The 26,712-nt window shown below is 46.9% G+C and overlaps 1 protein-coding gene across 1 annotated transcript in view; it reads left to right on the top strand.

Moving 5' to 3' along the window:
• The window catches only part of LOC148442467 (bcl-2-modifying factor-like), a 107,344-nt gene that overhangs the window by 35,080 nt on the left and 45,552 nt on the right, over positions 1–26,712 (top strand). Inside the window, exons 2-3 of the mRNA XM_088463917.1 lie at positions 53–348; positions 16,814–16,968. Coding sequence (XP_088320043.1) covers positions 53–348; positions 16,814–16,968 — 451 coding nt within the window. The remainder of the gene's footprint in view (positions 1–52; positions 349–16,813; positions 16,969–26,712) is intronic.

The following is a 26,712-nucleotide window of genomic DNA, read 5'->3' as shown; positions in this document are numbered from 1 at the left end:
TGCAAGTTACCTGTATTGTGTAAAATTGTAACATGTTTCCTTTCTCCAATAGGATGGAGCAGGAGATTTTTATGAGCTCAGATGAATTGGACGATGATGTATTTTATCCGAATGACTTTGGGTTCCCTGGTCAGTCGATGACTCCATTAACCATGTACACACAGAGTCCGTCTTACAATTGTCTCCTTAGCCGGTTCCATCTGTTTCCCCTCTCACATTGCTGTGGACCGGGATGCAAGACCACAGACTGCAAGGACAAGTCCACTCAGACCTTAGAGCCATCATCTGTTAATCGTGACGTCATGTTACCATGTGGGGTCTCAGAATCCCCCCAGAGACTTTTCTATGGTAAGGGACCACATACTTTAAAAGCTATATTATTCACTTACTTTGCCAGATTCTAAAACATTTCACTTTCTTTTGCTCAACATAAACAATGTCCCCTTTCATGCTAAATCTAAAATATATACAGATGTGTCAAACAGCCCTTCTAGTCACGCTATGCCATGGCGTTACTCAGTAGCGCCAAGTGTGGTCTTATTTGCACAGCAAAGCTAATAAGACACACAAGCGGCTTCTGCTGAATAAAATAATATGCGGCATGCCTATATTAGTGTGACTGTGGGTGTATCTGCATGTGAAATGCTACGTTACAGTGTCACAGCCACTGATACTGTAGCATAGCATTTTGCATACAGATACACCCACAGTCGCACACAGAATATAGGTATGCCGCATATTATTTTATTCAGCAGAAGCCGCTTGTGTGTCCCATTTGCATCGCTGTGCTAAAAAGATGCATTTTAAGGAAAAAAGTTGCACGAAAAGACGCTCTGTGCTACCGAGGCACATGGCGCTCACGCGTTATGTGTAACGTGACTTGTAGTGCACTGAGGAAAGATGTACGTAGACACATCTGTATGTGTCACGGCACCAGGAGTTTGGTGATTCGGGTCAGGACCCTTTGGGCTAGCAGTACGTGCTGCAGTATAAGTGAGACTGGGTGGCCTAATATTTCCACTGGTAGTGGTAGCAGAAGACTGATGCTGCAGAGGAAATCAGAAGGACTTGCCAATAGCTGGAGGATAGGCAAGTGCAGGGTTGCAGGCATACACTGAAGCAGTATGCTGAGATATCTGGAACATGCTGAAGAAATATACTGGAACTGGGTCCTGGAAGCACAACTGAAGCAGGCTGCAGGTATACTGTATACTGGAACTGGGTACAGAAATATACAGGAACTGGGTGCTGGAGTACAACTGGAGCAGGCTGCAGAAATATACTGGAACTGGGTCCTGGAAGCACAACTGAAGCAGGGTGCAGAAATATACTGGAACTAGGTGCTGGAAGCACAACTGGAGCAGACTGCATGAATATACTAGAACTGGGTGCTGGAAGCACAACTGAAGCAGACTGCAGGTATACTGTATACTGGAACTGGGTACAGGAATATACAGGAACTGGGTGCTGGAGTACAACTGGAGCAGGCTGCAGAAATATACTGGAACTGGGCGCTGGAAGCACAACTGCAGCAGGTTGTCGGTATATACTGGTACAGCATGCTGTGAAGCAATACTGGAGCAGGTTTCTGGAATATACTGGAAGAGCATGCTGTGAAGCAATACTGGAGCAGGTTGCCAGAAAATACAGGAATTGAATTCTGTGAAGTAATGCTGGAGCATGTTGCCAGAATATACTGGAGCAAATTGCTGGAAGCAATACAGAACAAGGAGCCAGACTAGATCCTCTATGAGATACTGTACTGGCAAAGTACTGCCAGTACTTCCTGATTTAAATTTGGCGACATAGGCACTGCTAAGCTGAGCAGAACATGACCGGAGTTGCTGAGAGCTGGTTGGCAGAGCGGGTCATGTGACACTATCCAAAATGGGAGGCACCTAAAGTCCAGAATGATGGAAACTGCCGGGAGTTGGACGCCAGCCACATTTCAGATAAGCGACTCAACACTTTGGGGATTTCGCAGGTGGCCAGTGGGGACACATATGTAACTATAATAGTACAAGTATATATAGTATATATCCCTTGAAACAATATTTGAAATGACATTCAACCTGTTAAGTAGTGGAAGGCAGGCGATCAAACATCTTCTGCATTTCTCTACCACTGTCTGAGTTTTCCATGCTTTGGCATTTAATAGTGTATTTAGTGTGACGTTACTGATCCTGGTCCCAAAATTACTGTTATAGGGCCTAGCAAACATTTCTGGTGGACCCTTCACCCTCATAATATCTTCATCATTAGCACCAACAATTTTTAATTATATTCTGAAATTGCCTGAAGATGGTTTCCAAAAATGAAAAGCAATATGTTTTACCTCAACAACAATGATATACAAGATTTCTTCCTAAAGCATACAAAGCCATTGGGCACAGAAAAAATATCAAAATGGGAGATTAGATTGGTATTGTATTTGCTAGCTGTGGCTCTGGACCTGGGTCTAACTTAGTAGCCAGAAATGTGCACATTCCACTGGCCTGATGGCCAAAAAATTATCAGATCCCATTTTAAAGGGACATATTTTTTTTACTGCTATATTAAAGAATGTTGCTAAATGAAACTGTATGGTACTTTGTAGTTTCACTCACTATGGCCCTAGTAAGCATCTTTTATCTAATGCTATTTAATTTCTCATTATTCTTATAATTGATGGTGAGTACGCAAAGTAAAATGTTCTTACTTAAGGGCCCAGTCACACCAGCATATTTCAACCATGTGTGTCACACGACGAGTTCTAATTAAATATTATTACTATTCTGTCACCATATGAAAAACCTGCTAAACCACACCACTTCCCCCTCTTTGGGTATGTACATAGAGTAGCAAAGTCCACAGAGAATTCAAAATCCATCATTCTCGGCTGTGATAAGTACAACCGGAGATGTAACCCAATATCTGCAATGTCTAGGAGAGAGAATCCCCTCTGCCCCGTGTCTGTGTCTTTATTTTAAGTAAAGTTACTTAATCTGGGCCATCAAGTAGCCCACACTCTCATCTGGGTTTCCACTTGCCTGTGAACCTCTACCAGTCCTAAGTTTACTTGTAGCCACCCTGTTCAACATGGCTCCAGCATATCTGGTAAAGCAGGATATGACTTAATTGGACACCTGCAGCCTGTGTATAGATACAAGGGCAAGGCAAAATGCATGTATTCACAATAGTAGAAGTGTGTATAACCCCACTTGATAACATTCAAGATTTGTACAATGTACATAAAATACATACATACAGGCAAGGCTAGACTGGCCATCTGGCACTTCTGGCAAATGCCAGAATGGCTGATCGGCTAGTTTGGCCTAAAAGCCTGGAGGAGCAGCTCCACCTCCCGGTGCTCTGTATAGGCCAGCACGCAGAGACACAGGGTATGCTGAGAGGCCACACCCCAGTGGCTCGTGACAGGCCCAATGAGGTGTGGCCATGCTACAGTGAGGTGTGACCATGCCCCATTGAGATGTGGTCACTCTCCTTTTTGTGCATGCACGTGCACAGCTCGGGTTGCCAGGGCTGAATTACAGCCCCAGTCTGTCCCTGCATACAGGGTTAACACAATACAGTACAAGCAATGTTAAATACAGTTTGGATAAAAGGTGTATTAAGCAGGCTAAACCCCTATCTTCAGTGTACTGAAACCCTCATCACATCACACACAGACACCCAGAAAGCATACAGGAACTGCATAACCATAAAACACATCAGAGATTTTACCTGGGTATTCAAATAGAGAGAGGAGAAAATGGCAGTTTCAATCTTAATCAAATGTCCACAGTACAGGAGATCATTGAGGATTTGGGGATGAAAGATCCAAAGCAAGTAAGCTCTCCCATGTAAACTAAGTGCACGAAAGTAGTGAGTAACCAAAGTATTTCACTTCCATATAATCATCAATACAGAAAAACAGTAGGAAAATTGCTCTACTTTGCCATTGTAACCAGATCTGATATTACAACAACAGTGGTAATCTTATAGAGAAAAGTCTTGAAGCCAAGACACATGGTTTGGAATACTGTAATAAATGTTATACACCATTTAAAATGAACCATGAATTATCAACTAAGATTTCCAGTAATTGACAAATGCAATCTGACTGGATAAGTGGATGCTGGAGTTTCTACAGTACACATAGAAAGTCCATCGTTAGCTGCTTACTTTTACTTGATGGAGGACTAATCATTTGGACTAGCAGAATGCAGCCTTCTGTAATGTTTTCTTCAACAGAGGCAGAATATGTTGCAGCAGCACATTCAAGTTAAGAAGTATTATGGTTGCGACATAGCTGACTGGGACAATAGCAGGAAGACCCAATACAAATCTATGAAGACAAGCAAGAATGTCTTGCACTTACACAGACAGAATAAGTTAACCTAAGAACCAAGCACATTGATGTGAACTTGAAGTATCATTTTTTTGTGAGATCCAAAAGGGTAATATCTTGACTTAAAGTACTGTCCAACAGAGGACATGATTGCAAACATGTTTACAAAACCTCTGCCTGGAGAAAGAAATTACAAGTTAATGATGAAACCGTTTTAATAGATTAAGCCGTGCTCTTGAGAATGGGTGATGGAGTGTAACAACAGCTTTTGACTAAGTGTCACGACCAGCCGGCCGATTCTCCAGATACCTCAATCTGAGAATCGCCACCAGTGACTTATGGTTACCTCAGCACGTGCGGTTACTCTAACACGGTTCTGCCACCACCAACGAAGTTAACGGGAGTCGTTAGGTTCTCCCCTTAAATCTCAATATGCACACTCACTTACATATAGGTACGTAGCTTTGACCTCACAGGCTCGTGAATTCGACAAGAACACGGAGAATACACTGGATTAAGAATGTTTAATCCGAAAAATATTTCCAAGGTTATTGATTACAGAAAAAGGTAGTACAAATATGGACAATACAAATATATCACAAATAGGTTTCAGAAAGTAAAAGGAATTAAAAATGAAAAAGAACCCAGAGTCTTTACATCTAGACTCAGTCGTGAAGGAGACACAGGAGCATTGGATTCTGGCCAGTCGTCAGGACTCTCCTTGGGCACAAGAACACTTATCACTGAGGGAGATGCATAGTTATACCCTTACAGCTGCACTAGCCCCCACCTTTGGGTTTTTCACTCTTTCATTGCTGTACACTGGGCATTAAGAAATCGGCCACACCCTTCCATATTGTCTATAGGAAGTAGGGGGTCTTGAAACAGTGTGAAGGGGTCTTTAGAAACCAATAAGCAGGTAACATACCCTACATTCCTGTCATCTCCCTCCTAAAGGATTTTATATCCCATGACCTGGCTTGACCAGGTCTGACCATCTGCATTAAGGATGTATCTCTCCCCAAACTTTATGGCCTGTAGAGAGAAGAGATGGTTATCTAGATGCCTGGTTCCAGGAAGACAAATCTCCTCCAAGCTTTGTATTCCTACAGGTCAAATACAGGACACTGCCTAGAAACCATGTTGATACACACATTTATATATATATATATATATATATATATATATACATTTACATGACATCATTCCTGGCGATTATTCTTGAGATAAACGCCACACCTCCCCCTGAAGATGGGCACAGGAGGGACTGAGACACACGTCACAGCCTTACCTGTGTACCACTGTCTGCCTCTTCACTCTGCCGGGAGAGTCCATCAGCATTGCTGTGCTCTGCACACTTTCTGTGCTGGTTGGTGAAGGTGTATTGTTGCAGGGTAAGGCTCCATCGGAGAAGTTTACCATTATCCCCAGAGACTCTATTAAGCCATACGAGTGGGTTGTGGTCTGTTATTATGGTAAAGTCTCTCCCATACAGATATGGCTGCAGTTTTTGGAGAGACCATACAATCGCCAAACACTCTTTTTCAATGGTGGCATAGGCCACTTCACGGGGCAGCAGTTTTTTACTTAGGAAAATGACAGGATGCTCTTCCCCTTGCTCATTGACCTGACTGAGCACAGCACCTAAACCATAATTAGAGGCATCAGTCTGTACAATGAACCTCTTTTTGAAATCTGGGGCCTGCAGCACAGGGGACTGAGCTAAAGCAGACTTTAGGGCTAGGAAGGCCCTCTCACAGTCCTCAGTCCAATTGACCACCTGTGGCAACTTCTTTTTTGTCAAGTCTGTTAAGGGCTTGGCTAGGGTGCTGTAGTGGGGTACACATTTTCGGCAGTACCCTGCAGTTCCTAGAAAGGACATCACCTGTTTTTTAGTCTTAGGGGTAGGCCATGCAGCAATAGCCTCCACTTTGTCTGGTTCTGGGCGGAGAGTACCTCCCCCTACACGGTGCCCTAGATATTGTACCTCTCCCATGCCAAGCTGGCACTTCTCGGGTTTGATCGTCAAACCTGCCCCAGTGATTCGGCCTAACACACTATTCAGATGGATCAGGTGTTCCTCCCAGGTCTGGCTGAACACTGCGATGTCATCCAGGTAGGCAACTGCGTATCCCTCCTGGCCTTCCAGCAGGTCATTAACCAGGCGCTGAAAGGACGCAGGGGCATTCTTCATCCCAAAGGGCATGACCAGAAATTCGAACAGCCCAAATGGGGTGATGAATGCGGACCGCTCACGGGCCTCGGGTGACAGCGGGATCTGCCGTACCCCCTACTGAGATCCATGATAGTGATGTAACGTGCCGGGGCAAGCTTATCTAGTAGTTCATCTATCCTGGGCATGGGATAGGCATCAAATACAGTGGCATCATTTAACCTCCTGTAATCCACACAAAATCTTGTACCTCCACATTTTTTTGGGACCAGTACCACTGGGGCAGCCCATGAACTGTGAGACCTTTGTATCACCCCTAGCTGCAGCATCTCATCAATTTCCCTTTTCATTGCCTCCAGCACTTCTTGGGAAGTACGATATGCTGGCTGTCGGAGGGGGGTCTGATTACCTGTGTTTACGTGATGTGTAACCAAGTGTGTCTTTCCCGGCTTTCCTGTGAAATGGGACTGAAAGGGCTGTACGGTGTTAGCTAGCTGTTCTAGCTGCACCTCAGACAGCTCAGTGCTGTAGTGGGCATCTGCAAGTGACCCCCCCTCTTTTGCAGCAGCTGCCAGATCTAGTAAGGGGTCGGGTTCCTGATCACTCTCAGGCAAGCTACACACAGCTAACACTCATGTCCCTCTGTCATGGTACTTTTTGAGCATATTGATGTGGGACATCTTCTGTCTCTTACGTCCATCCCCCTTTTCTACTACATAATTAACATCCTGGAGGCGCTGCACTACGGTGTAGGGGCCTTCCCAGGCAGCCTGTAGCTTGTTCTGCCTCATAGGGATCAGAACCAGGACATTATCCCCCACATCAAATATGCGTTCCCTAGCGCTGCGGTCATACCAGAGTTTTTGTTTTGCTTGTGCAGCCTTCAGGTTGCTCTGTGCCATTCCCTTTAAAGACTGCATCTTCTCCCTGAACTGTACTACATAGTGTACCACAGACTGTTCAGGAGTGACCAGCTTACCTTCCCACTCTTCCTTGATCAAATCTAGAGGGCCTCGCACACGACGCCCATATAGGAGTTCAAAGGGTGAGAATCCAGTTGATTCCTGCGGCACCTCGTGGTATGCAAAGAGGAGGTGCGGCAGGAACCTCTCCCAGTCTCTTCCCTGGGACTCCAGAAAAGTCCTCAACATTTGTTTCAGGGTGCTATTAAAACGTTCGACCAACCCATTGGTAGCCGGATGATACGGGGATGTAATCAGATGATTCACCTGCATCCTCTGACAGAGACTCTGCATGAGGCGGGACATGAACTGGGTACCCTGATCAGTTAACATCTCCTTGGGAAACCCCACCTGAGAAAAAATGGTGATAAGCGCATCTGCTACCTTGTCTGTGCGAATGGATGAAAGCGCTACAGCTTCTGGGTACCTTGTAGCATAATCCACTACAGTCAGAATGTACTGTTTTCCTGAGCTGCTGGGGATGGCTAGGGGCCCCACAATATCAACAGCAACCCTCTCAAAGGGCTCAGATATGATGGGAAGGGAAATGAGAGGAGCGCGCCCCACATCACCGGACTTCCCAACTATCTGGCACGCATGGCATGAGCGACAGTAATCGTCTGCCTCCTTCCCCATGCCAGGCCAGTAGAACTTATGTTTCAAACGGTCTCTGGTTCGTCTCACCCCCAAATGTCCTGCTAAGGGGATCTCGTGTGCTATTTTCAGGAGCTCAGTTCTGTAGATCTGAGGGATTACAAGCTGCCTTTCAGCACCCTCAGCTGTGACCCATTCTCTATATAAGAGTCCATTTTCCATAAAAATTCTCTCTGATTTACCCTCCAGACCTGCCTCACTGATTCTCCCCCTCACAGCTTCCAAACTGGGGTCTGTCTGCTGTTCTGCTTTGAAAGCAGCACTTCTCATTAGCTGATCAGGGTGAGGAGACAAAATGTGATTTCTGTCCTCCCCTATCCCAGACTCTGTGCTGACAGCTTCAGCAGGAGAGGAGGAGGGGGGCTGAGGGGGATGAATCTCTAGTGACACACTCTCCCCAGGTGCAGGGGTTACCTCACAGTCACTCTGGGCTGTGGCTCTCCTGGTCATTACTGCTAATACAGGGATGGCATCGTTACCTACAGTATTCACTCCAAACCCTGATGATGGTACATTTGCAATATCATTTGCTAACAGTACATTACACAGTTTTTCATTAGGGTACACTGTTAGACCCATTCCTGACTGACCAGACTCCGGCCTGTGGAACTGCAAAGGGTTATCTGCTAGAACAGCACTTTGTACATCACTGATACAATTACATTCATTTGTACTCATGCTGGGTCGGTGAGCAGGGGTCACCTGGGGAAAAACTGGGTTAGATTGTTCCTTTGCATCATTTACAACATCACTCTCCGATACATATTTAGTATGCATTTTCCCCAAATCACACCCCAACAGTACTGTAGCAGGTAAATTGTCCAGCACCCCAACATCCCGGACACCTCTCCCAACTCCCCAGTCAAGATACACACGAGCCATAGGCACCAAGGGGGCACCCCACCCACTCCTCGCACTGTAATAGTCTTCCCTGGAATAATATCCTCGGGACCCACTAAGGCTGGGTGGATGAGAGTCAGGTCTGAGCCAGAGTCTAATAGCCCAAGTGCAACTTGGTGTCCTACCTGGACCGCTTGTAGATTGTCCCAGGGGTGTCCTTGGGGCCCTTCCACACACAGGATGGCTGGCACAGGTTTCCCTGCCGGGCCACTCACAGGAGCGGGTGTTGATCTTTTCTTCTTGGGGCAATCGACACTGATGTGCCCCAGCTCATTGCATGTAAAACACCTGCGGCCAGTTGCCAAAACAGATTTTCCCCCCGCCCCCCCCCAAAAGGTGCAGCAGCAGCTGGTTTTGCAGGGTACCGCGGGGGTGATCCTCCGGGTCGTCTCTCTCCCCATGCCGCTTGTCCTGGCATCCCCCAGCTCTTCTTCACCACAGAAGCCCGAGTGCTGGTGTACTTGTCTGCCAGGCTGGCAGCCTCCTGAGACGTTTTGGGTTCCCGATCCAGGACCCACTCTTTGACCTCCGCTGGACACAGTGCGAGGAACTGTTCCTGGAGAATAAGGTCCTTTAGTTTGTCGAAGTCCGTCACCTGCAATCCATCAACCCACTGATGCAACAGGGTTGACAATTGCGCTAACAGTCCCGCATAGGTATCAGAGGGACTGCGCTTTGAGTCTCGGAACTTTTGTCGATAAGCCTCAGGGGTGATGTTGAAACGCTGTAACAAGGCTTTTTTAATCGCAGCATAATCATCATCCAGTTCCTGGGGAAGATCTGCAAACGCCTCCAAAGCTTTTCCTCTCAGCCCAGGGGTTAAATAACTTGCCCATTCACTGGGGTCCAGTGCAAACTGTCGGCAAGTCTTTTCAAACCCCCTCAGGAACGTATCGAGGTCACCATCCTTCTCCAATACAGTAAATTGATCATGCCAGGGCTTTTTCCTACCCGGTTCACAGGTGGCATTCTGTCCGCGGAGTCTGGCCATCTCCAGCTGGAACACGCGTTCAGCCTGGCGCTCCTCAGCCGCAGCCTGGCGCTCCGCAGCCTCAGCCTCTCGGACTGCCTTCCGCTCAGCAGCTTCCTGGTCAGCTCGGCGTCCAGCAGCTTCCCTGTCCGCAGACGTTTGGAACTGCTGCATCAGCTGCAGAGTTGTGGCAGTGTCCCTGTCCTTCATATGCCTGTCAGCAGTTTGAAGGAAACTCTCTAGTGCAGACTCACTTGACCCAGCAGAGGTGTCCGACCCCCGCTGTGCATCTGTTGTAAGGTCCAGTACAGATTGCGCCTCTGCAGCAGGGTTGTCCATTGTCTGGCCACCTTCAGCAGCAAGATTCTGATCCGCCACTTGGAGTAATTGGGCCAGTTGATCCTTGTTCTGGCCCTTCCAGGCAATGTTTCTCTCCATACACATGGCCACAAGGTCATCTCTTTTCTGTTGCAGGTACTCTGTGGTCATTCTGGACCTAATTGCCAAATAAAATAGAAAAGAAAAACAAGAGAGGGGGGGGGGGGGGGAACAGAAACTATTTGCTATGTATGTCCGTTTAAAATCTAAACCTTGAGCGTAATTCTCCAGTGAATTTATGATGTAGTTTCTCTCAAGAATCACACACCATTAATTCACTTAAGTTCTTGTGATAAAAACAAAAATTATCATCATCCCACCGCTTGCCACCAATTTGTCACGACCAGCCGGCCGATTCTCCAGATACCTCAATCTGAGAATCGCCACCAGTGACTTATGGTTACCTCAGCACGTGCGGTTACTCTAACACGGTTCTGCCACCACCAACGAAGTTAACGGGAGACGTTAGGTTCTCCCCTTAAATCTCAATATGCACACTCACTTACATATAGGTACGTAGCTTTGACCTCACAGGCTCGTGAATTCGACAAGAACACGAAGAATACACTGGATTAAGAATGTTTAATCCGAAAAATATTTCCAAGGTTATTGATTACAGAAAAAGGTAGTACAAATATGGACAATACAAATATATCACAAATAGGTTTCAGAAAGTAAAAGGAATTAAAAATGAAAAAGAACCCAGAGTCTTTACATCTAGACTCAGTCGTGAAGGAGACACAGGAGCATTGGATTCTGGCCAGTCGTCAGGACTCTCCTTGGGCACAAGAACACTTATCACTGAGGGAGATGCATAGTTATACCCTTACAGCTGCACTAGCCCCCACCTTTGGGTTTTTCACTCTTTCATTGCTGTACACTGGGCATTAAGAAATCGGCCACACCCTTCCATATTGTCTATAGGAAGTAGGGGTCTTGAAACAGTGTGAAGGGGTCTTTAGAAACCAATAAGCAGGTAACATACCCTACATTCCTGTCATCTCCCTCCTAAAGGATTTTATATCCCATGACCTGGCTTGACCAGGTCTGACCATCTGCATTAAGGATGTATCTCTCCCCAAACTTTATGGCCTGTAGAGAGAAGAGATGGTTATCTAGATGCCTGGTTCCAGGAAGACCAATCTCCTCCAAGCTTTGTATTCCTACAGGTCAAATACAGGACACTGCCTAGAAACCATGTTGATACACACATTTATATATATATATACATTTACATGACATCATTCCTGGAGATTATTCTTGAGATAAAAGCCACACTAAGTATTACTTGAGAAGCTATACTGAAGGGTCAGTGGGCCTGATTCAGAGCCGGACGCTCTGACAGAGCGCTCGCTCTGAATCAGGGCCGGCCTTCTGTTTTTTTAGAGCGGCCTCCTGGTCGCTTGCATAGAGTGCCAGTGGGGCCGGCCCCAGACGGTAGGCGTTGCCATGGGAACACCTCCGTCTGGGAAGGCACGCCCCCGGCCCGCCCACCAAAGGGGGCGTGCTGTCACTCAACATCGACAGCACGCCCTCTTTGGTACGAGACCCGGAGCGACGGTTTGCCCGTTGCTATCCGGGTCTCACGCATGTGCATGACGGAGCCTGCTCTGTCGTGCGCATGCGCACTGGGCCACCATCGACCCGCTTGCGAGCGCATAGCGCTCGCGAGCGGGTCTGAATCAGGCCCAGTAGGTGACACTGCATCATAAATTACCACTGTGTATGTTCTCTTTGTTGTATCAGTGTACTCTCTTCTAGAATTTTCTTGTTATTTGTACATGTTATGAAGTGTACTGATCGCAGTAAAGTTTATCCCCACATTTTTTTTATGCACGTTTGATGCTTGAACAAAGACACATGCAACACTTTTATCCTATTCATATAAATGTGTAAATTTTAAGCTACCATCATTTTATTGGAGCTGCTTAAAAAAAATTGTAGTCTTCCAATGTGGTTAAAAGACCAAAAAAAGTTGTGCACTCCTGGGGGTATATTTACTAAAGTGAGAGTTTTTAGAAATGGAGTTGTTGTCCATAGCAACCAATCAGAGTCTAGCTATTATGTTCTAGAAGGTGCTAGTTAAATGTTAAGTAGAATCTGATTGGTTGCTATAGGCAACATCTCCACTTGTAAAAACTCTCACTTTAGTAATTACACCCCCTGGTCTCTTATCATAGTGCAAATTAATATTTTGAAAATAAATACAAAACAAATATTTTTTCTCTTGGATTACTCAAATAGTGTTGTTGGAGGAAATTTGTACTGTGGATAGAGAGATTGATGCAGAGGGGATCGACCCATAACAGCAGCTCAGCACCAACTCCCAAGTGCACCACTTCTTGAACAAATACACACTCCATTTCTATTATGGATCGCAACTCTGGTTCGCAGTTGGATCTTGCAATATTTAGCACTGCTCATGCTATGTGTAGCGTACGAAATGATTCAGAGGCACACGCAATTCTGTTACTTCTCTATTTACACATGAATGGTTGTGAGTGGGCGGCAGTGGGGTTTTCAAACGTTGTGGGCAGCAACTGGGAGTTCGCACGTATGGCATGATGTGGGTGTGTAGGCGAAAATCGGAGCTATATTGTCCTGAGCGTACGCAGAGGTCTGGTCTGATCTCGGATGGCTCTGTTGCACCAGGTATAATGCTGGTGCAAACGTGTGCGGATAATGATGATGGCTGCAAAAGGATAGATAGGGCCAGTGTGGCCACATAGATGCATGCAACTCTGCCTATGGGCGAATATCCAGATTTATGTCAATTACTGACAACGTGTGCGCAGCTTTGAATCAGCCCCAGACTGATTCTTCTTATCATTTATCTACCACCTTCTTGAGGATAATAATCTAGAATCTGATTGGTTGCTCTTAGTAAATATGCCCACTAATATCTTATCCAGAGTTGGTGCAATAATAAAGTGGAGTGGAAATGACTATTCCCTCCTGTCCAAGTGTTGGTACTTGTTTAGCATGCTGCCATTCACAATATCGACAGCAGCGGAAGGTCGACATCATAAATGTCGTCACATGCATGGAGGGTTGCCATTAGGGTTAGCGTTAGGATTACTGTTAGGGTTAGGGACAGAATCAGATGAAAACCACTGTCGACATGCTAACAATGTTGACATGACCTAGGGCGGGATGTTCTAAAGGCGAAAATGCGGTAAACCCCCCGAAAAATTAGCGGTTTTCGGGGGTTTTACCGCATTCCCCAAATGTACTAAGCACCGTTTCGTTCAGGTGACATTACCCAATAAAAGACTATGGGCTTCTATCCTGGACGCTCCCCCTTGGGGGGGATACGATCGGCACCCTCCCATCACCCCCCGTGGCCTTCTGCGCAGAAGGGCGCCAGAAGGACTTCTGGGTGTTAAACCCGGAAGTCTCTCTGTTCCTTTGCGATATTCTTGGTTCATAGTACCAAATAATGAACCACGGTCTGTACCCGAAGACAAGTGGGATGTACTGCATTGCGGATGCGATACTTAGTACTTCCCACCCATAATGTTGACATAACATCCGTGTAGACTTGCTTAACGTTGACATTGTGACTGTCGAACATATATATATATATATATATATATATATACCGAACCTTGAATATTGCTATTCAAATCTTGTTTTTGCACTGTTCAGCCCAACCATACAATCACCCATTTATCTCTGTCTTCTGCCCCTATTTGTAAATATTGACCCAATGTTAAGTACTCTTTTTATTATTTTGTGTGTTAAGGTGCACTTCTCATTACTTGTCCTTCTGTGGGATTTATAAATGAATCTTTATCACTGGTGAGTTTTTCAATTACAAAAAAAAAAATTTAATCATCTTCACTAAACAATATCGTTCGGGACTAGGAGACTGCACAGGACGTGATAAAGTGATTGAAATCAATTGCCCAGCAGCAACGTGTCTTTGGAACGCCTATTCAGATGCTGGCAGCTCTATTATTCTAGTGCAGAAATGGATACACCAATATATACACTCAAATCTTCCTTCGGGGGCACCAGCTGCAAAGCAAATTCTCTGGCTGCTCTTTTCCAGATCTACTGTACAATTGTTCATGCGGTTCTCAGGTTCACTTTTACTTTACAAAGAGGTTTTAGTATGCTTGGCAGTTACAAAGTTGGTGAAAAGCAATGTACAAAACAGGATTATATTTTAAATTATTATAATTATTAATTGAGACCTGACATTCATTGTTGACATCTTTCAAGATGGAAAACTTAGATAAATGTAGTGGTGTAATAAGCATGGCTCCTGCTGTACATATTAGCACTTTCCTGCATCTGGTGCAGATTTGTACTATTTTATTTTTATCTCCAATGCGAGTATTGAATCATGCATGTTACTGGCAGTAGTCTCTGTTTACTCTCTGTAATACGCCACATAATAACACCATGTCCGCCATAGTTTTCTATTCGCCCTTTGATAAGAAGATTATAACTTACTCTGTCTTTTCAGATTGGCTGCCGTATGGCTGTCCACAAAATGGGTCTACTGGCAATGATAAAAGTTCTGTGTCCATTGACACCCAAAATAATATGTAGCCCACATATTTGTAACTGAATATAATTCAGTTTTTACTGCAGTGGTTCCCACAGTTTTTTTTAGTGCAAATGTGACTATCAGTGCACAGAGACAAGTCTGTGGAATTATCATTGGCACAAGGCTGCTGATAGAACCTGGAAATGGAAAATAATGTGGTTCTAATTAGGGACACTGGCCGTATGCCAGGATCAGCACACTAGCTATGTGTCTTCCACAATGCAGGGGATGTGGCTGCCAAACGATGTACAAATAGTGTTGTGTCTATTAGAACACATGGTTGTCACGTACCGATGCATTAAGCTGGTTTTCTACTGTGGGAGGAACAGATAGAAACCTTCTTTGGGAAATCTGTTGCTCACATTATTCTAGAGCAGCACTTGTAATAGCTGGGCAGCAGTGAGATTAACGCATGGCAAAAACCAGGGCACCACTTAAAGTAAGGACACAGAGGAGAGGTAAGTAGTAGCTGTGCGGGGGGGGGTAGGTTTAGGGATCCCGGGGGGGACTTAGGGTTAGGCACCCCCCCAGGAGTGTTAGGGTTAGGCTGCTTGGAGGGGGGTTAGGGTTAGGCAACACTGGGGGGAGGTTAGGGTTAGGCACCCCCCCTGGAGTGTTAGGATTAGACACCACCAAGGGAGGGTTAGGGGGGGACAGGGGTAGGATTAAACTACTTACCTTCTACTGACGGGATCTCTCCTCATCGGGATTCCTCTGTTGGTATTTCAGCTGCCGAGATATCATACGAAACCTATGTTAAACACATTTCAGTGCCCCCAGTTCACATCAGAGAAAGCTCTGATTATAGTGTTATCTCTTTGCTAAATAGACCACAAAATCTATCAACAAAATTACATTTGGTTAGTTTTTGTCCCACTTCTATAGTTCCACACATTTTTTCCAAACTATACTTGACCGAAAAAAGGAAGGAATTTAATTTCACCCATGGAAAGGTTTTTATTAACAGTAAGGAAAATAAAAATATCTATATGCTTCAGGGTAAAATAATAATAAGACTTCAAGAAATATATTAGTACTTGGTGGCATCTAACGGATTCAGCATGGCCGGCGGTTCAAATCCCGGCAGCAGTGAAAATCCCGATCGTCAAAAGGTAAGTATTGACTAACATATTCTATCCCCTAACCCTCCCTTAGGGGTGCCTAACCCGACACCTGTCATTTAACCCTTGCCGGGATTAGACAGTCGGGAAGCCGACGGTCGGGATTCTGTCCATTGGCTTCCCAACTGCTTCCCCATCTAACACAGGTGGTGGCAACCCGGGTACATCTCTATCCCAGTCTTCATCTGATCAGTGACCCAGCGCTCCCTCTCACTTCTGCCTAAGACGGGTAGCTCTAGATCACCCAGTGACATATGTGGCAGCATATCTATGCCCTAAAGTTAGACTCATTTTTTATATACTGATTGCATATTGCATTCTGAGACGCATCTTCCATGCTGCCATGACGCAGTCGTTCTACAAAGAGGCTGATGTCAATAGCTGGAGCACATGCCACAATACAGCCAGTTGTGCCATCTTTGTGTATGAAATAGAATAACGCAATATGATATGACAGTCTGTCAAAAGTTATTTTAGAATGTTATATTAAAAAAAATTTAAATCCTGTTGACCTCTGTATAGCGTAATTCCATACAGTAACGACTCAATACCAGAAATTGCTGAACCCTTTCCTCCAGATTGCCCTCTCTGGAGGAAAGACTGTTGGACCAACAGCCATACAATTTACTTTAGACCTGACCATTATGCATAAAGTAGGGATTTAGCTTTCTTTTTAAACCTACAGTAGTTAATAATATAAAATTTTGTTATTTTACAGAGTTAAGCTTTAAATATTGTTGTATGTTTTATCTTTCTGTGTGTTCTAGGAAATGCAGGGTACCTCTTACACCATCCTGCAGCTACAGCTGTGCGATCTGGAGAGGAGACTGAACATCAGAGGCAGGAGCAGAGCGCCGAGAGGCGGATTGCACGCAAGTTACAGTGCATTGGAGATCAGTTTCACAGACTTCACTTACAGAGGGTAAATTATGATTTACAGTATTTTAACCAAAGCGATAAGAGAGTGCTCCTAGTGTAGCATGTACAGATTAAATAGTTTTGGAATAAGAAAATATGCCTTCTGAATGCAACGTATGTCATTAAGGTCCTTGCCAGATTGTCAGATTCTTGTGAAATTAGATCACCTGTAACCACTCTGATATGGAGAAAATAACACAGGCCAAGTACCGGCCAATATGGTTAGAACTGTTATGTACATTTATTAAAGGCAGTAGGCAAAAATATAACGGCTCACAATATAGAAGAATTAAGAAGCTTTTGTAGAGTTTCCAGAGAGACAAACTACCAGGGACAGCAAGTGGTGTGGTTAGTCCAGTAGACAGAGGTAGTGAAAGACAATACCACATGGGAGGCCAACCTTTGCGTTTCGTCAAAACGTTACAACATAACATGTAGGTAGGCTTTCCATGCATATTGTCTTTTTGCTTTGCATAACAATTCTATACCAGATTGGCTTGTACTGTACTTGGCGTTTTTCCACAGATCAGAGTTTTCACATAACATAAGCTGCATTCAGAAAAGTCCTATTTTCTTGTATCGATGTACACATAACATTGACATATATGACTTTCTGTCTATACGATTTAATTGTTCTGTCATCCCAATTCTTATCTTTTTATTACATATACTTGCTGCTGGTTCCAATTTTGATAAGGAGAAGCTGCCATCCAAAACTTTGGACTTTAATATTGTACATTACTTACATATAGTTTGGACTTTCTTTGTGCTCAGTAATGTGTTATTAGGGGTCTATACATCATTACATAATTATCACTAGTGATAATTATGTTTTAAACTCACTACGAGTTTAAAAAACTGTTTGGAGGCATTCATCACGCCTCATTAACAAAAGTATCACTTTTGAAAAGCTGCAACGTTTCGGAAGTGAGAAACTTTACACCTTTTCCCTTGTTGTGCCAATGATATTCACTGAATCTGCAGCTGAATGCAGGACCCCTGCTCAGTGTCCTCCGTCTCTCCCATCCCTCTATGCAGGACCCCCGCTCAGTGTCCCCCGCTGCACACAGCCCCCTCTCCCATCCTCTATGCAGAACTCCCAGTTTGTCCCCCACTTCCTGGCAGTGCCTGCAGCCCCCTCTCCCATCCGTCTCCTCAGTACAGCCGGTCTGTCCCACGCTGCCCGCTCTCTCATTGCTCTTCTCAGTACAGCCGGTCTGCCCCTCCTCAGCACAGCCGGTTTTCCCCCGCGGCCCACAGCCCTCACTCCCATTGCTCTCCTCAGTACAGCTAGGCTGCCCACAGCTCCCTCTCTCCCATCTCTCTCCTCAGTATAGCCGGTCTGTCCCCTGCTGCCCCCTCTCTCCCATGCCTGTCGTCAGTGTCCCCACATCGCTCTCCTTCTAGCCTGCCAGTGTTCCTAGTCATGCAGGCTGCAGGTAATAAGGACGGAGGGGAGAAGGGATGGAGATGGAGCAGCAGAGACAAAGCGGGAGGGATCTGAAAAGATACCTCTGCTGCAAGCTGGAGAAGACTATCATCATACGTCATCTCAGGGTGGGGTACAGTTTCCCCGTCGAGTTTCGAAAAAAAATTTTTTTCACAACCTGATGAATTAAATAATTTCCACATCCCCATACTATGCGGAAAGTATCGGGGGATAATTGCAACCAGGAAATATCAGTGATATCTCCTGCGTTACAAGAATGATGAATAACCCCGGCACTTAATTTTAATTAAATATTTGAAAATCTTAATTTTTACTTGCTTTTGTAGAAGATAAGTGATGATGAATAAACCCCTTAGTATTAGGGGTGTGCACCGGCCACTTTTCGTGTTTTGGTTTTGGATCTGGATCTTTCTTCGTGTTTTGGATCTGGATTGGTTTTGCCAAAACCACCCTTCCGTGTTTTGGGTTCTGGGTTTTGTGTTTTGGATCTGTATTTTTTTTTCAAAAAGCATAAAAACAGCTAAAATCACAGAATGTGTTGCTTTTTCTGCTCCTATGCTATTATTAACCTCAATAACCTTAATTACCACTCATTTCCAGTCTATTCTGAACACCTCACACCTCACAATAGTGTTTTTATGTCCAAAAGGTTGCACCGAGGTAGCTGGATGACTATGCTAAGCGACACGAGTGGGCGGCACAAACACGTGACCCATCTAGGCGTGATACTGCAGTGGCAGACAGGATGGCAGTTTGAAAAACTAGGCCCCAAACTGTACATAATGCAAAGAAAAAAAAGAGGTGCAAGATGGAATTGTCCTTGGGCCCTCCCACCCACCCTTATGTTGTATAAACAGGACATGCACACTTTAACAAAGCAATCATTTCAGCGCCAGGGTCTGCCACACAACTGTGGCTGAAATGATTGGTTCGTTTGGGCCCCCACAAAACAAGCTGGCAATTAATGTGTCCCTGCACAAACTGGCTCTACGGAGGCAAGATGTCGTCCTCATCCACCGATTCCTCACCCTCTTCAGTGTTGTGTACATCCTCATCCTCACAGAGTATTAATTCGTCCCCGCTGGAATCCACAACCACAGGTCCCTCTGTACGTTTTGGAGGCTGGTCTCCCTGGAAGAGTTGATAATTCATTTTATGAACATCATCTTCTCCACATTTTGTGGAAGCAACCTCCTACGCCTTTCGCTGACAAGGTTCCCGGCTGCACTAAACACTCTTTCGGAGTACACACTGGAGGGGGGGCAACTCAGATAAAATAGAGCCAGTTTGTACAGGGACCTCCAAATTGCTTCTTTTTCCTGCCAGTACAGGTACGGACTGTCTGACATGCCTACTTGGATGCTGTCACCGATGTAATCCTTTAACAGACAGACGCACGCTTGTCGCTGCTGCTTTAAGGATGCATGTGCGGCTACATCGCACACAAGTCACAAACACATAAAAAAAATAGGAATTGTTTTATTGTTTGTGGAGCGCACTTTGAGGGTTACACCACCCTTTAACAGACAGACGCACGCTTGTCGCTGCTGCTTTAAGGGTGCAGGTGCGGCTACAGCCCACACATTTCACAAAGACAGAAAAAAAAATAGGAATTGTTTTATTGTTTGTGGAGCGCACTTTGAGGGTTACACCACCCTTTAACAGACAGACGCACGCTTGTCGCTGCTGCTTTGAGGATGCAGGTGGAATCTAGACGGGATTTGGAACCGGGGACACACTACCTCCATCAATTGTCTAAATCCCCCTGCACTAATGGCGGATACCGGACGCACGTCTAACACCAACATAGCAGTCAAGGCCTCAGTTATACGTTTTGCTTCAGGATGACTGCTGTCGTACTTCATCCTCATCGCTAGGGACTGTTGGAGGGTCAATTGTTTAGTAAAAGTAGTGGTGTTCCTACTTCCTCTCTGGGATGATGAACAACTCCCAGCAGCAGCAACAGCACTAGGAGGAAGTGGTTCTTGATCTTTCCCTATTTTATTTTTATCAGAGAAAGTTTGGTCCTCCATTTATGTTATATTGATATATACGTGCGGCTAAAGCGCACACAAACACAGAAAATATTTTTTTATTTTTGCTGGAGACTAGTGCACTTTGTGGGTAACACCACCCTTTAAGAAATGAGCCAGCCGGCTCTTTACTTATGGGACACAGGCGCACGCTTGGCGCTGCTCCTTTGTTGATGCACGTGCAGCCACAGTGCACACAATTCACAAACACAGAAAATATTTTTTTATTTGGTTTGGAGTGTACTTTGGGGGTTACAGCACCCTTTAACGGTCAAGCCAGCTGGCCCTTTACTTATGACACAGGCGCACGCTTGGCACTACTTTGTTGATGCACGTGCGGCTACTGCGCACACAATTCACAAACACAGAAAAAATATAATTTTTTTAGCACTTGGGGGAAGCACCCCTGATGGACAGAGCACCCCCTGGACAACACTACAGCACCCCTTTAGGACTGGGACACTGCACAGGACTTTGGAGTGGACACAGCCCCTATGGAGAACTGACTGCACAACACAGTCCAGCCAGCCCCTATGGACTTTGAAGTAGTGGACACAGCCCCTATTAACAACAGCAGCACAGCACAACACAGCCAGCCCCTATGGACTTTGAAGTAGTGGACACAGCCCCTATGGACAACAGCAGCACAGCACAGCACAACACTACACTGCACTGCACTACACTACACTACACTACACTACACAGCCCAGCCAGCCCTAACTCCCACCCTCCCTCTTCACTGTCCACAGCCGAGTGAGAAAATGGCGCTGACGCGGGTACCTTATATAGGATCCAAAACCCGCGAGACCCGGAAGGCGGGATGATGACGTTTTGCCTCGATTTCAGATCCGAGTCAGGCGGGAAAAGTCGAGCCTGACTCGGATCTGCCTCGGATCGGGGGGGCTCGGGGGGGTTCGGATTTCAGAAATCCGAACCCGCTCACCCCTACTTAGTATATACAGTATATTTATGTGTAACTTTTTTTTTAACTTGCTTTCTATCTTCTTATAAGATGTTACCAATTGTCTCTATCTGAAAATGAATAGACCTGTAGCAGATCATCCTGTCTGTGTATAAATATTTGCCTATATAACAAAATGGCTGATTTATCGTATGAAAAACAATAACGGGTCACATTTGGAATTAGGAGCAAATCCAGGTACAGTGAGTTGACGTGTCCCTAGACAAACCATGCTTTGATGTAAGGGGTGTAAATGTAATTCTGTGCACGTAGGAGGCCGCTTTGTACATCTATCAGCCTCAATTGTATATATATCTCTCTACGTATTTTATATTTGCCTTTCTGCAGCATAATATGGTTTTGCAAAGGTGGAAAAATGCGCACCTTCTCTCTGGATGTATTGGTGGTCCATAGTTGTTATTGTCTAAAAATTGGAACAGACTGGCAGCAAATTACATTCAATGACTTCCTCTAGCTGGAAAGTAATTGTAAAATGAACATTTCCTGCACCCCAGTATTTTCAGCAGTGATTATTTCCTATTGTAATGTATCCAAAAACAGTATTTCTAAGGAAAAATATCTTCTAACTTTCCGGCCTTTAGACAAATAAAGAAAACCATCAGTATTTAAATCCTTTCCCTTTACCTGTACAAGGCATCCAGTGTGTGAGCGATACGTCTACACAACTCCCAAAGAAGGAACTAGAAACTTCACTTTGCTGCAGGACTGACCCAACAGTCTATGGGGACAAAGAGTTTGACCATAGTCCAGGACCTTGGGGACGATGAAACAAAACTTATTACATTTTTCAGTGAAAAACAAAATATACTGTACAGCATCATTCTAGGGCCCAGTCTAATTATTGTGGTGGACTAGTTGTTCCATACCTCCTAACTGTCCTAACTTAGGCAGGGCAGTCCCGATTTGAGGACTCTGTGTAGGTGGTATGTCCAGTAAACTGCTGCCAGTGGTGGTCTTTTAGATTTTTTTATGGTAAGGCCTTGCTTCCATTTGCTCATGTCGTGTGAACCAGCACAGGGATTGGGTACGGGATGCCAGCACTTGGGATCCCTGCGGTTAGAATCCTGATGCCGGCATCCTGACATGGTTAGGATACGGACACATGTTGGTAAGTTACCTAACCCTACTCCTAACCCTCCCTCCCCACAGCCTACACCTAACCTCCCACCCTCGCAGCCTAACCCTAACTCTCACTCCCTAGTATCTAACCCTCCCGCTAGTGCCTAACTCTAAACCCTCCCCCTTACCCCACTACTTACCGTTGGAATGCCGGCAGTCGGGATGTCAGCACCGGGTTTCCCAACAGCCGGGATTTAAACTACAACCCCAGCACAGAAGTGTCACACAAGCACATAGGGTGCCAGGACTGACCAGCAAAGCAGTAAGAACCTTCTTACCGCTGCCGGCCAGCATCACCAGGGAGCTCAGTATCACTCCGCACAGTTACCCTGGCGATATTTTAATGGTAAATGCAGCTGAAAAAGGTTTTCCGTTGCTGTGATTAGTGTATATAGATACAATAAACCCTAAGTAATGACATGCTGGCCATGTAACTGATTCTGAGGCCTGACCCAGCAGCTCTCACCGGATCGGACAAATATATTGCCACTGTTTTCTTGAGCCTATTTTGTGTGAGGGGAAATCTGTAAAGCCGATCCTGTATGTGAGATGGTAGACCACTACCACTTGCCTACATTATAATAAAGACAACATATTATGGGGCCTATTCATGATGTTAGTTATCGGGGTCCGAACGGACCCCGATAATTAACATTCTAAAGCTGAAATCAGCTGCCCCCGCGAGTGGCTTCACTGCTCCTTTTCGGAGCAGTGACCTGTCGGAGCAGTGACGGCGGTGCGCATGCGCGACCTACAGGTCACGCATGCGCACAAGAGCCCCGACGTCCGGCGGAAGGAGCTGGACAGGGGCAGAGGGATCCGAAAGGATCCCTTCTCGCAACCCGGACCTACTTCCCATAGGGAAGAGCGGGTAGCGAACCCCAAGCGGGGGTATTCGCCATCTGAAGATGGTGAATGCCCCTGCAGTCAAGCTCCGAAAATATAATATTTCTACTTCAGGGTCCATAGGGTATCCACAGGATACCTTGGGGTATAGGTGTGACGTCAGTCGCAGGGCACCAAAGAGTTAAGCTTTCAGCCTCCCAGGATGCACTGGGTCCCCCTCCTATACCCCGCCCCCGAGCCAAGGCACCTCAGTTTAGTTTGGTGCCCGGCCGGAGTCGGGTGCACCTGTTGGAGTGGGGGCTAGAAGAGCCCCTGAAGCTTTTTCTTCATGCAGCTGTGGCTGCACATCTGGATGAACAGCATGGACAGTCAGTCCTGACGTCCATGCTGTCTTCCCTACACCCCGCCGGTACCAGAACGCCGGTACTGATCCGGGGATGCTGGTGGGCATCTGGGGTCACAGCTAGCGGTGACCCCAGATGTTCCGGACCATGGCCGGATTCAAGGGGGACAGAGGTAAGCAGAGGGGTCCCGCGGTGGGTCCCCGCTGATCACATGGTCCTAAGTCCCCAGGCAGGGGGCTCCCTGGGGACTGGCTGCAGCGTGGAGCCAGGTGACCAACCTGCGCTTCCACTACCCCCTGGGACAGCGGACCGCAGCAGAGCGGTAGCGCTGCGGCGTCCCAGGGGTTAAATGCATGCCAGGGGAGCGCGCCTTCCCTGTCTCACAGCCGGCGCCTCCCCCGCTGCACACAGCCCTCTCTGCACTGTGCTGACTGGCCCTGTGTCAGCGCTCCTCCCCCAGGCCAGCCTCCTCTGTGCTCCTCGGCGGCCATCTTCTCCAACGCATGGTGAACGCTGCTGGAAGCACTGGACGGAAGCATTCGTGGTCTGGGTCCCCCCGCATACCTCTCCTCCGCTGTGGTCAGGTCTGTGTATGCAGCGCTGTGTCCTACCAGGCCCTGTGTCTGTGTAGTTGAGTGATCAGCGCTGTTAGTGCAGGAATTGATTTTCTTTGCATTGTATGTGACTGTGCTAGCGCTGCCTGTAACTTTTCTTCTCTAAACTGTCAGCTTTATTACTGTCCCTGTTCTTTCTGCTAAGCCCTTGCGGTGCGGTGCTGCAGGGTGGTCTCTCGCCTATTTTATATATAATTGGTGAGAGGGGTCACATACGGGGTGCCATCATGTCTGAAAGTGATTTTCCCCTCCGGCTACAGTGTACCACGTGTAAAGTACCGTTAGCGGAGGGGGAGGGTAGCGCGGAGGGCCTTTGCCGGCAGTGTTTGTCCATGGCGCGGCCTCTTACGGTTACAGCACCGGTACAGGAGCCGCCCTGGGCTTGTTTCGCTCAGGCGCTAACAGCATTAGTGGGCCAGTTAGCTCCGCAGCCCGCGTTTACTCCGATGGGTTTGTCCCAGCAGTCTGTGGTGTCGTCACCCATGCAGGGTTTCCCACGACAATTGGTGGTACCCCACAGTCTCCCTATTTCCCCGCTCCCGGTTTCTCAGGAGCCAGCGTGGGTTAACTCCCTGACGAGTTCTGTACATCACTTGTCGGATGTATTGCAAGGGGAGTCTGTGATGCGGCCTCATAAACGGCCGGTGGCGTCTCTGTCCGCTCCTTATGAGGATATCGAAGGGACGTCTGATGATGGGGAGATTCTGGATACTTACGATCAGGAACCTCTCCATACTAAGGACGCTGATGCTAAGTCCAAAGTATATATTCCTGGACTTATTCGGGCGGTCCGCACAGCCTTGGTGATTGAGGACGAAGTTCCCCCAGCGGCTAAGTCTAAATATGCCTTTTTCAAAGATGTGAAGGGCGATGCCACAGTCTTTCCTCTTTCGGGTCAGTTGGTGGACCATTTAGAGGAGGCGTGGAAACAGCCTGGCAAAAGATACCAGCCGCAGAGACGCCTGGCGGTGGCTTATCCGTTCGCGGATAATTATTTTGCTAAGTGGGAATCCCCTCCACAGGTGGATTCTCACGTGACCCGTCTTGTCTGTAGTGCCACATTGCCGATGCCATCCATGTCCTCCCTTAAGGATGCTACGGACCGCAATGTGGAAATCTGCCTGAAGTCCGCTTATTCCCTTGCGGGGGGGGGCAGCACGGCCGGCTATGGCCATTTGCTGGGTTGCCAGAGCGATGGAGCGCTGGGCGGATTCATTAGAGGCTTCTTTTGATTCCGACTGTCCGGCCGAACAGGCGGAGTTGATTGGCAATCTCCGTGATTCGGCCACTTACATCAACGAGGCGGCTCTAGACATTAGTACTCTGGTGTCTAGAATTTCTTCAGCAGCGGTAGCTGCTCGTCGCACCTTGTGGCTGCGATCCTGGAAGGCGGACGCAGATTCCAAGAAGGGTCTGAAAGCCTTGCCGTTTACCGGAGAAGTTCTCTTCGGTCCGGATCTGGATAAGATTGTGGCCACGCTGGCGGCAGCCAAATCGGCTTGTCTCCCGTCGGCCGCTGCTGCTTCTGGTTCTGGACCATCGTCCTTTCGGTCATCTAGGGCCCAGGGCAGGCCCAAACCACAGTCGTTTCCTCGTCAGGCTGGCCCTAGGAAATCGGTCAAGCCCCGGAAGCAGGCATGGAGTAGCAGACGTCCGGCCCCCAAGCCAGATGACAAGCCTGCGGCCTGACGGTCCGGGCCTCCCTTTGGGGGATCCCAGGGTGGGAGGCTGCCTGCTGCAGTTCGCCCAGTGTTGGTCGGTCACTACGACAGACACTTTGGTTCTGGAGGTGGTCTCCCACGGGTACGCCCTCTCCTTCCGGCACAGACCCCCGGCTCGATTCTTCACCACGGGTCTACCATCAGACCGGAACAAGGCTACGGAGCTGCGGAAGGTATTGCACACTATGCTCCAGGCTGGAGTTATAGTGCCTGTTCCATTCTCCCAGAGGGGCCAGGGTTTCTATTCAAATCTTTTTTTGGTACAGAAACCCAATGGGTCGTATCGTCCGATTCTCAACCTCAAAGCACTCAACAAGTCTTTGCGGGTACCGAAGTTTCGGATGGAGACCCTACGGTCCATCATTCTGGCGCTGGAACCGGGGGACTACATGGTGTCATTGGACATACAGGACGCTTACCTGCATGTCCCTATTCTTTTGCGCCATCAACAGTTCCTCAGGTTTGCAATCCGCAGCGACCACTTCCAGTTTCGGGCGTTGTCTTTTGGCCTAGCGACAGCACCACGTGTCTTCACCAAGGTGATGGCGGTCATGGCGGCTTCTCTGCGGCTGCAGGGAGTCCGCATGTTGCCGTACTTGGACGACCTGTTATTGGTGGCGGGATCTCCAGAGCTCCTGT

This window comes from Taudactylus pleione, unplaced genomic scaffold (assembly GCF_031769625.1).
Source record: "Taudactylus pleione unplaced genomic scaffold, aTauple2 ptg001497l, whole genome shotgun sequence".
In the NCBI taxonomy this organism is placed as follows: Eukaryota; Metazoa; Chordata; class Amphibia; order Anura; family Myobatrachidae; genus Taudactylus; species Taudactylus pleione.
This window is presented reverse-complemented; position numbering and strand designations above follow the sequence as displayed.